Here is a 12394-nt window from a genome sequence, read left to right as displayed (position 1 = left end):
GTGTCCACCAAGTGGAACCAAATGTCTCAAACAATCCGCCTATTGGAATCCACTGGAATGTAATGGCACGAGCCACGTTGCGCCAGTGATGCTAGGAGTCCCCTGGGCCAGCAACAGTTGGTGCCAGTTCGCGCCAATGCAATTTGCTGTGGCGCCTAGTGTCGCCAATAGGGTGCCTAGTGGCATGCAGTGGCTCAAACTGCCTCCCAACTGGCTAGTGGTGGCCCGTAACGGCAGCAAAAATGTAGTTTGGAGGCAAGAAAATTTCAAAATGTTTAAAATCTTCCACCAAGTGGAACTAAATTTTGCAAAAAATCCGCCTATTGGAATCCACTGGAATTTAATGGCGTGAGCCACGATGTGCCAATGATGCTCAGAGTCCACTGGGCCGGCGGCAGTTGGTGCCAGTTCGCGGGAAAAAATTATGTGATTGCCGCGTATTCCGAACATTGATTCGACGAGCACCAACTGCCGGCGGCCCAGTGGACTTTCACTTGCACTAGTGAAAGTGAAAGTGTGTGTTTTTTAATTGATTTGAATGGAAATACAAATGCTAATCAGACCCAGCAGGGGGGGTCACCATTTCAACATTCCCTCGCCATACATTTGGACCATTTCTTTAAGATCTTGACATTCTGTGTTGAATAATTCAAGAAAGAGAAGATATATGAAAAGAAAAAATCTACCACCCGGGAACATTTAATGATCTAGTCCGTTTCGAATTTACATAGTCTTCATCTCCTATGATACATTGAACTCTAACCTGTGAACTTTAACTTTTCTGAAAGAATCTTTAAAAAAGCACCAGCTGGTTCACTGATGTTGGAAGAAAAATTAATAATACATGCAAACTGAATATTTCAAACAATCTGTATGGATCACAAGAAATCCATGGGGAATTTTCTCAATTGTCGAAGAATATAAACTTTATACAAGCTTTAGAAGTCTAACCCTGCTGTCCAAGTGGTCAAGTGTTCAAGTCCTGGTCGGCTGTGGATGAATGGTTCTTTTGAACATTATTTCAGGCTACTAAAGTTATTTTGTCCTCATAGGACTCAACCCCTAACAAGAGGTATAGAAGATACAGTACTTGAGTACTACAGTTCCAGACAGACATTTAAACATAGCTCACACATGTTCTATGGAGTTGAGGGCAGGGCTTTGGGAAAGCCATCCCAACAGTTGTATGGCGCTCCAGCCCATCCCAGCTGACTTCAGGAAAAAGGGGGAATACCACCTGGGCATTCATTCATTCATTCATTCATTTTCTACCGCTTATCCTCACAAGGGTTGTGGAGGGTGCTGGAGCCTATCCCAGCTGTCTTCAGGCGAGAGGCGGGGTACACCCTGAATTGGTCGCCAGCCAATCACAGGGTACATATAGACAAACAACCATTCACACTCACATTCATACCTATGGACAATTTGGAGTCGCCAATTAACCTAGCATGTTTTTGGAATGTGGGAGGAAACCGGAGTACCCGGAGAAAACCCACACATGCACGGGGAGAACATGGAGAACACAGAGATGGCCGGGGGTGGGATTGAACCCTTGTCTCCTAGCTGTGAGGTCTGCGCGCTAACCACTCCTCCGCCGTGCCGTCCGGGCACATACTATATACAAACAACCATGCACACTCACATTCATACCTATGGACAATTTGGAGTTGCCTAGCTGTGTGGCCTGCACGCTACACTCCTCCGTCGTGCAGCCTCACCCGAGCATGTCGCCAGTAAATTACAAAGGACATAGACAACCATTCCCGATCATATTAACACCATTGCTGAGTGGGGACTGCCTACAACTGAAGGAAGAAGAGTCAGTGACCTCCATCCTCCAAATATTAATTGTAAGTCATTGTGAGCCAGCCAAAGGACGTCATACTCAAGTCCCATTACTGTTTGCACTTCTCAGAAGTAGCGCATTATTCACGGAGCATTCCAGCAGGAAAAAGGTGAATCATCAATCTGGTGCTTAGTCAGCTGAATCACAATTGATCTACAGCAGCTGCAACACAACCATAAATCATACTATTAAAGATAAATCAACCTTGCACATATGTCAACCATGACAAGTAAATAAACTTTTGTTTTTATGTTTTGTCAAAGTTTCTCAATGAAAGAAATGCAATAATTTGGAGAATATAATATTATATGAGATTGCTTTCATTCATGTGAAGCACGGGTTCACTTCCTATAAGGACATTAAGTACAGTGGAGTTTCATAGATATATACAGACACAATGGCTGCGACCTTGACGTCCCTTGTCGAGCCATATGGCCATGGGGACTTTCTTGGTTTGTTGGTGGAGCAGGTCTGAGGCAGCAGCCTGATGCTGAACACGCTCCCCTGCCTGATTAATGTGATGTGCAGAGGGTGAAGGACATTTTCCAGGATGAAAACCCTGCCGTAGTCCTGGAGGATCCACCACAAAATCATCCCAGCTCACCTCACGGTAGTGACATTCTTATTAGTGCTAAATCCCAAACACACCTCAGCATAAAACAGAATAGTGGCCACAACAGACTGGTAGAACATCTACAGGAGCAGTTTATGGCAAATATCGCAGGAAATACACCAGACCATGTCCTACGTATTTATCGGTCCTGACCACCTCCACCTCTGAACACTTGGAGACAAGATGAAGATGGAGTTTATTCCATTCATTCATTCATTTTCTACCGCTTTTTTTCCTCACAAGGGTGCTGGAGCCTATCCCAGCTGTCTTCGGGCGAGAGGCGGGATACACCCTGGACTGGTCGCCAGCCAATCACAGGGCACATATAGACAAACAACCATTCACACTCACATTCATATCTATGGACAATTTGGAGTCGCCAATTAACCTAGCATGTTTTTGGAATGTGGGAGGAGCATGCATTATGTAAACTCCACACAGAGATTGCCGAGGGTGGAATCGAACCCTGGTCTCCTAGCTGTGAGGTCTGTGTGCTAACCACTCGACCGCCGTGCCGCCGAGTTTGTTCCAATGGACATCTAAAAGATTTCTGTAACATAATGTTAAGTGGCTGCACGGCGGTTAGCAATCAGGCCTCACAGCAAGGAGACCAGAATTCAATTCCACCCTTGGCCATCTCTGTGTGGGTTTTCTCCGGGTACTCCGGTTTCCTCCCACATTCCAAAAACATGCTAGGTTATTTGGCGACTCCAAATTGTCCATAGGTATGAATGTGAGTGTGAATGGTTGTTTGTCTATATGTGCCCTGTGATTGGCTGGTGAACAGTCCAGGGTGTACCCCGCCTCTCGCCTGAAGACAGCTAGGATAGGTTCCAGTACCCCCCGCAACCCCCGTGAGGATAAGCGGAAGAAAATGAATGAATAAATTTGATGAGGATGAACTGGCTTAAAGTCAGGCTAATAGCTTGGTCGTTGCCATGGCGACCACAATCACATACCACAAACCAGCTTGTGTTGTCAGTGCTTATGAAACTTTGGTGCGTATTACAATAATAACAATTCATGTTTATTTTAAGACTATTGCACACACGAACACAACATTTTTTCTAGGTAAGTCAATTTCATTTGGGCGAAATGTAATTCACAGTTTTCCGAGGGTCAAATGGATGGTGGGAATGGATATTAACGACCTTGGTAGGCCAGTGCACCCACATTGCGTCTGTCTGTGCCCTGAAAAGACGTCTAATGGCATGTAACGACCTGTATGTCTCGACGCTGTTTCATCATTTTCTGAGGTAAAAGCCTATATTTTCAAGACACTTAGAGAAAAAAGGTGCAGAGAACCAAGCTATAGACAATCTTGGCATGCACTTCAGAATGGCATTCACTTCTCCTGAGACAGCAACAGTGGCTGTGTTATGTACTAGCAACAAGTATGTAAATGATGCAGTTAAATGTGCAGATTAGTAATGACCCATCCATCCATCTTGTATGCCATTTGTCCACACTAGGGTCATGAAGGTATGCTGGAGCCGATCCCAGCTGACTTTGAAACGATGGCTGCCAATTCGCACCTAGAGCCCGTCTGCCCACTACCAAACATTCATATACCAGTGTAGGCAGCACTGGAGGCAAGGTGGTGTGAAGTGCCTTGCCCGTTGACACAACAACAGTAGCCACGTTTACATTAGGAGTTTTTCCTCTTTCCGAATGACTTTTCCGAAAACAGTGGTATACATGGAAAGGAATATTCCAATCTCTTGTCTACATGCGCCGCTATAATCAACCAGAATAATCAATGGGGAATGCGCAGTAAAACGTAAACATCAACATCACGTGATACCGACTTCCCCGGGTTTTTCTTTCACTTGTTGGAATTTGTTCGTCCAGTCTTGAAATTTAGTTTGAATCAAAAACAAACTTTCCGCAGCAGTCCAGTGCCGATTGCTCGCCTCCATTTTTAAAACCGAAGAACATCTCAAGCTGCGTGTTACGTCATATCTCAGCATGCTCTGAAAGAACGCACCTGGGATAAATTTAAACAGGAAAAGATCAAATTCAATCTAGCTAATATTTATAATTAAACTCGGGACATGTTTTATATAGATATATATTTTCTTTTTATAAAAAAAACTGGACTTGCGAATAAAATATAGAAGGGTTTAGATTCTGTTCCACAATTCGGTAATGCTCACCGAAATCTGCTTGCCAACCGCCAATAAACAACAGAAGAAGAAAAACAAGACGAAGAAGAACGCACCCTGACAACTTTCCGTTTGAGCGGGTACAAGATACCTCAATCGGATTGGGGAAAGGAATATTCCACCCCCGGGAATCCGATTATATGTTCATTCGGATTGGCACTTTTCTTTCGGAATGAGGTGTATACAAATGTTACATTCTGTCCGTTTGAGCAAATAAACCGAATGCAATTGGAATATTTGGGTCCATGTATACATGACTACTGAGTGCAGTGACTCGTAGTGTATTAAGAATGCAATAATTCTGATGTAAATATTTAGCATAAACATACAAGAATGAGAATGTAAGCGATTGACTCTTGAGATTTTCAGTTTCTAACCATTCATGGCCAGATGAAATCTTTATTCAATGACCTGACGTAGCCAAGGAGGCTCTTCATGTAATGCATGAAAGATGGAGAAGAGTATGATTAATATACTGAGATATGCTCACCTTCCCAGGATTTTTATGAGCCAAGACACGGTAAGCGCTCCAAAAAGGCCCCCAATAGAAAATATGGACACTGTGACGGACCAAAGAAGCGTAGTTGTTTCGGCTCCAACAGGCTTGCCATATCTTTCCATCCATGTCTTATTGTAGAATTCTTTAATGTACTGCAAGAGAAAACACACATGGAAGGAGGTAACCATCACAATGCTGTCATGGAGGACAAGGGGATGATACAGTTCACTGCATAACCATACAAGTTCATCTACGGATGTCAGTGACACAGGGTACATGTCAGTGGCAGAGCCAGACATTTTTCATTGAAGTGGAAAATGAGTTGATATCTGAATTGTCTAGACAACCAGTGTGGTTGCCATGACCACCACTGGCCACCCCATAGCTCAGCCAAAACAAAACAAAAAAAAATACAGAAATGTCAAATAAAACTAAAATACAGTAAAATTGCTTCCAACACTTTCAACACTTCATGTTAGACTTAATGGTTTACATAATTTGGGTGATGTTCACTAGGCAAAATGAAAACCTACTGTGTGCCTGGTGTGGACCACCAGCCACCTATTGAGGACCAGTTGTTTAGATGCTCAGGTATTTTTAGGTATTTAAATTTTGAAGTACTAATATAGGCTTCCTCCCACATTCCAAAAACATGCTAGGTTAATTGGCGACTCCAAATTGTCCATAGGTATGAATGTGAGTGTGAATGGTTGTTTGTCTATATGTGCCCTGTGATTGGCTGGCCACCAGTCCAGGGTGTACCCCGCCTCTCGCCCGAAGACAGCTGGGATAGGCTCCAGCACCTCCGCAACCCTCGTGAGGAAAAGCGGTAGAAAATGAATGAATGAATGAATATAGGCTGCACGAAGGACGAGTGGTTAGCAGGCCACACAGCTAGCAGACCAGGGTTCAATTCCACCCTCGGCCATCTCTGCGTGGGTTTTCTCCGAGTACTCCGGTTTCCTCCCACATTCCAAAAACATGCTATGCTAGGTTAATTGGCCACTCCAAATTGTCCATAGGTATGAATGTGAGTGTGAATGGTTGTTTGTCTATATGTGCAATGTGATTGGCTGGCGACCAGTCCAGGGTGTACCCCGGCTCTCGCCTGAAGACAGCTGGGATAGGCTCCACGAGTGGTGGAGCTATGTGGAGATATTTCAAGTGACGTCACGATGTGAGTGATGGTCTCACCTTGGCCACCCCAATTGTACATTTTCTGGCTCCGGTACTGTATAGTACTTTAAAAGAAAATGAAAGTAACCACCAGAAACATCCTCTTCAATTCTCTTGAGAGTGTCAGTGTAATTTTTTGTAATGAGTTCCTGAAATGAGTGTTGATGGTAAACAGTGACTATGAATTTAAAAGCCTTATTACCTCATACAATATACAATATACAATGTATTTTTTGAGGGCATCAAATAAAGTTTTTAAACTTTTTTTCCCCCCAGGTTTCACTAGCATACAAAGGTTACTGAATGGACGTCATTCTATAATTTAAATTTTCTTATCAAAGATAGCAGCTCCAGTTTAATAATGAGAGATTTTAATGTCAAACACTTTTTTTTATTGGATTCAAAGCGAGAGATATGGAATTGCATGAGACGGGAGCATTTGAAGTGACAGCGCAGTGAAGCCTTGTGATGAGAGCTCGGCTTAGTCCGCCCTGCATTATGAGATTACACCTGTATTAGTTCAATTTAGCAGGCTCATGTTTGAATTTACTCATTGGCCAAAGTGGATTTGGAATCCACACAGATGCAAAGTGTTATTTCTTCCATGTAGGAATTTATATGCAAAACTCATCTGAGAGAGTTTAGCAGGGGAAAAAAAAAGGAAGCTTTTCTTATTATGCGTGACCGCATTTCTCAAACACATCATATAATTAGCTTGTCACTGCCAGCATCCATTGCAGTCACATATTTAAATTGATGAAGATACGTATATAAAATCACTGACTGACTGAATAAATAAATAGATGTGGCCAATTGTAAATCTCAGGGCACCCTGCTACTGTCACACTACGCACTGAGTTGAATCATGTTTGTAAGTTTCTGTTTGTCAGCATTTATTATATAGCATGACATTTGACAGCAGGAAGTGTGACTTCATGATTATTGCTGATCAGACAATAAAATACATAGAAATGTAAAAAAGGCACTTGCAGTAACGTTGCATTCTGAAAGCTGGAAGGTGCTTGTCTCTGCTGTTCTTCCATAGAAGAAAACCCAGCATTTTTTTTTTTACAGCAGCACTCGCTAGAAGAAATGACTTTCGACAGCAGGAAGTGTGACTTCATGATTATTGCTGATGAGACAATAAAATACATAGAAATGTAAAAAAGGCACTTGCAGTAACGTTGCATTCCGAAAGCTGGAAGGTGCTTGTCACTGCTGTTCTTCCATAGAGGAATTTTTTTTTCCTTTTTTTTTTTTTTTTTTACAGCAGCACTCGGTAACAGAAATACCAATGCATTGAATGTACTTTTATGCTCTGCTGAATGAGTGAATAGATTTGATGGAGAATTATATACCCAAACTCCCAAGGACATGATCAGAATTGTGCAACAAAGTATAAGAACTTTGTTGAAAGAAAAGGTCACATGTGCATTGTTCCCTCATTTATCGCGGGGGATAAATTCCCAAAATATCCCACAATAACTGAAACCCCCAAAATAGCTTACTATATTTTTTATATATATATTTTATATATATTTAGTATGTTTTCAGGCTGTAAAACCATCACTATTCACATTTCTCTCTTGTTTAAACACTCAAAGTTCATTAATTCATTCATTAATTTCTACCGCTTTTTCCTCACAAGGGTCGCAGGCGGTGCTGGAGCCTATCCCAGCTGTCTTCAGGCAAGAGGCGGGTTACACCCTGGACTGGTCGCCAGCCAATCACAGGGTACATATATACAAACAACCATTCACACTCACATTCATACCTATGGACAATTTGGAGTCGCCAATTAACCTAGCATGTTTTTAGAATGTGGGAGGAAACCGGAGTACCCGGATGCACGGGGAGAACATGCAAACTCCACACAGAGATGGCCGAGGGTGGAATTGAACCCTGGTCTCCTAGCCGTGAGGTTTGCGTGCTAACCACTCGACCGCCGTGCCACCCACTCAAAGTGGGTAAAAACTATTAAGTATTAATTATTATTAAGTATGACCATCTGGCACCATTCGGCTGTAGCGTTTTTGTGTCCTTGTTCAAATATAATGCTCCGGTCCATTGTTAACAGTATTGGCAGTGAGCAAGCGCTTCACAAGGTTAGCTAGTTCGGTATTCATGACCACAACACAAAAGTAAATTTTTGTCTTCTTTTTTGTGAACCTTCTCGCACGTGGCTGCATTAGAGTAGTTTTTGACCATTAGCCAAATCACCACTTGTGATGCTTTCCAAGCCAGTACCTCAAGCTGAAGCAATTAAAGATGTCACTTCACCCTGCCTAAGCGGGGGGGGGGGGGGGGGTGTCAAAGTCAAAAGAGAAGCAATCCACATGGCTACCTTCCCTGAAGAGGAATGATGTTAAATTCTTTAATTCTACGATTGTACTTGAATGATCCCTGAGGAGATATTCTGAGGTGGTTCAGGGGGCACCTTGGCAGTGCTCAGAGAAGAACTGGCCTCTCAACATCTAATTGGAATTTCTGTGTATTTTTTATTCATGACAGGTCCTGAACCTGTCACTCTATAAAGTCTTCATTCCAACAACCTCCAGAATTGAGTGACTTCCCCCAATGTTTACACACTTACAAACAGATGTGGCTGCTGCCAAAACCAAGCATACCAACTGCCATACTCCTATAATCCCCCCCACCTAAGGTCCATCACCATCACTTTCTATAGACAACTATGAAATATTTATCTCTGTTATGACTCCCACCACTCCCACTCACTGCATCACAATCACTCTCTGTATTCCCAAAGTGTGATACAATCATGGAATGTTCACTGAGCAAGACTAATCACATACAAAACTCAATTTCCCATCAGACAAAATACACCCATAATCAGTGCACTGAGGTTCAATGCTGGTGAGGCACTGACTCCTTTGTTTTTTGTTTTACTTTAGTTGGTTTTTAATGTTAACACAGGGTTCTCATTAAAATAATAAGAATAAGAAGAGTTTGGTTTGTTTACAATGGAACCTTGGTTAGAATCATTAATCTTTTCCAGAAGGTCCAACTCTAAATGAAACGGATGCTAAATGAACCGAATCAATTGTTTCCATGAGAAATAATGTAGATTCAATTAGCTCCCTTCAGTCATGAGGGATGCCCTCTGCAACATCTTCACATAACCAACTGCCGTTTGACGCCCCTGCACAACCTGAAGCTCCATTGTTCTAATGTTCTAATTTTGGACCGTCGAGGTTTTCATCAGAAAATCCAAATAGTCACTTTTCATGTGGGCAGAGGATTGTCCCTTGTCTTGATGGACCGTTTTTTTTGGTTCCATAACTCTCTGGCTCTTTCAAGAAGTATCTAGTTCCTGTCAACAGCACGCTGAAAAAAGCCTTGATTATGCGGCTCAACAACGAGAGAAAGCTTTTTTGCCTTTGCCATCAAGAGATCACGACAGACATTACACATTTTTAATACAGTTGGACAAATAGTGTATTCATTCATTCATTTTCACCCAGTGCTGGAGCCTATCCCAGCTGTCTTCAGGCAAGAGGCAGGGTACAGCCTGGACTGGTGGCAACCCAATCACAGGGCACATATAGACAAACAACCATTCACACTCACATTCATACCTATGGACAATTTGGAGTCGCTAATTAACCTAGCATGTTTTTGGAATGTGGGAGGAAACCGGAGTACCCGGAGAAAACCCACGCATGCACGGGGAGAACATGCAAACTCCACACAGAGATGGCCGAGGGTGGAATTGAACCCGGGTCTCCTAGCTGTGTAGCCTGCGAACCACTCGGCCGTCATGCAGCCTATAGTAGAACTCATTCATTCATTTTCTACCGCTTTTCCTCACAAGGGTCGCGGGGGTGCTGGAGCCTATCCCAGCTGTCTTCAGGCAAGAGGCGGGGTACACCCTGGACTGGTGGCCAGCCAATCACAGGGCACATATAGACAAACAACCATTCACACTCACATTCATACCTATGGACAATTTGGAGTCGCCAATTAACCTAGCATGTTTTTGGAATGTGGGAGGAAACCGGAGTACCCGTAGAAAACCCACGCATGCACAGGGAGAACATGCAAACTCCACAGAATATTACTCCGGTGCCAAATTTTCTTCATCGGCTTGTGATACAACCGAATAAAGTGTGTCCATGTAATGAGTTGTCCCCAAGGCAGCTATCATTTTATCGTCTGCTCCTCTGCACCAGCCCCTCCAATCAAAAATGGCCTAAGGTTTTTCCTCTTGGGATCAGTTTCCTCAACATTCTCCATCCCCCCTAGGCTATTTGCCTGAGCAGCCGCTACCCTGTGGAATTTTAAGCCTCAAGGCTATTGCTTGAAACTACTCCTGACTGAGTCATTGCCCAAAAACCCTTGACTGCATTTCACTTCTGTTTCCAGGTGCCCTTGTCAGCTTAGCTTTTTTTTTTTTTTTTTTTTTTTTACTTTTCGGCATCACTGTTTGATTCCACCCACAATAAGAAGGCTCTGGCTGTTTGTGTGAATTCTCTTCATAATCCTGGTTCATTCTACACTATAAAAAATAGTATATCAGGTCCGTAAGAAGACACTTAATTGGATGTTAATTACACAAATTGTAAAAAAAAGTGATATGTATAGCTTATAAATAGAATATAACTTTATTGTCATTGTATAGAGGGCGGTTTACTCACCAGCGCTGGAGCGTTGACGACAGAGAGGTTGTAGCCGTAAAGGAAAGACGAGCCCAGGGCACCAAAGAAGGCTGCACTCAACAGACAGGGTGTGATCGACGGCTGTTGGCAGACCACACAAAAACAAAATGGAGGTTGCGTTAGCCATACAAACTCAGGTTAGAGGTCATTCTACTTTAGTGGAAGTTAAACTCCTGTTGATCACGGTCAAGGTCATGAGAACTGAGGTATTGCCCAACCATAAAAAAAGCAGAATTTGCTGGCATTTACTGGCAATTTATGCAATCTAATTTTACAAATTATTGTCATATGACAAATAAATGTTTATTAAGTCATCATGATCATAACATAGATTTTATTTAATGGCATGTGGTGGTTTATATCATACATTTAATGGCAGAATCAGAGAAAATAAACCTGTTTACAAAGGGAAAACATGAGGGTAACAAACGGAATAGGTAGTGGTACCAGATGGAGTTTCTTGTTATCTGGACAAATAATTAAATTAAATAGTTAATTAATTAAGTAATCTCGAAGCCCACCATGGGTTCTCTATGCGTTTTAAAGGCCACAATGATTGAGATTCAGCAACTGGACCACGAGATAACATAAGCCTTGGTCCTGTGGTGATAATAAAAGGTACAGATACAGGAATTTATTTATTTTCACAGTGATATTTTTTAATGGACACATCTGCCTCAACCAAATAAAAAAAAAAACAGCATTTGTTTGTTTATCATGCTTCTGCACCGCTGTATTACACAACAGTTCTTGTGGCTGCTTAGGTGACTTGGTCAGCACTCTGGACAGCAACAGGTTATTTTTAAGTGTGCTTAGATACAGATTTCAGCCTTAATGGGTATTTATGTAATTTATATTTAGTATTTATAGTATTAATATTTATTATTTTGTCACATTCATTCATTCATTTTCCTCGCAAGAGTCGCAGGCGGTGCTGGAGCCTATCCCAGCTGTCTTCAGGCGAGAGGCGGGGTACACCCCGGACTGGTCGCCAGCCAATCACAGTATTTTGTCACATTTGTAAATATATTTTTGATTTAATTTTCACAGCTGAAGGGCAGGTTAAATAATGAGCCCAAAATTGAGATGCAAGATCCCAAAGGAGTAGAAGGTTTGGAGGCCCTCAGTGACGTTCCACTGTGATTACACATTTCGTTCCGTCCTGGAGGCCAATTTATTCTATTTTTTTATTCTATAGTCTCATTGAAACTATTAACAATTGGCAGTCATGGCTGAGAACTTGCACACTAGAGTGAATACTGGTGCTTCTTTTCAGCAGTGAGGAGAAAAAAAGTATTGAGTGTTGTGAACGTCCTGTTAATCTAGGGCTGTCAAAAATTGCACGTTAACGACGGTAACTAATTTATTTCAGTAATTATGTTACCAGCTAGGAGACCCGGGTTCGATTCCCCCCTTGGG

General features: G+C 42.3%; 1 protein-coding gene across 3 annotated transcripts in view; it reads right to left on the bottom strand.

Annotated features, from left to right (window-relative positions):
- slc2a9l2 (solute carrier family 2 member 9, like 2) overlaps positions 1-12394 on the bottom strand; it is an 81899-nt gene that overhangs the window by 61325 nt on the left and 8180 nt on the right. For all 3 annotated transcript variants that reach the window (XM_058072016.2, XM_058072032.2, XM_058072025.2), the window contains exons 3-4: positions 10955-11056; positions 5115-5275 (exon numbers count right to left, since the gene is read on the bottom strand). In XM_058072016.2, the coding sequence (XP_057927999.1) occupies positions 5115-5275; positions 10955-11056 (263 nt within the window). The remainder of the gene's footprint in view (positions 1-5114; positions 5276-10954; positions 11057-12394) is intronic.

The sequence above is a fragment of the Doryrhamphus excisus genome, linkage group LG11, assembly GCF_037039965.1.
Source record: "Doryrhamphus excisus strain RoL-2023G ecotype Guam linkage group LG11, RoL_Dexc_Guam_v1.1, whole genome shotgun sequence".
NCBI lineage: Eukaryota > Metazoa > Chordata > Actinopteri > Syngnathiformes > Syngnathidae > Doryrhamphus > Doryrhamphus excisus.
This window is presented reverse-complemented; position numbering and strand designations above follow the sequence as displayed.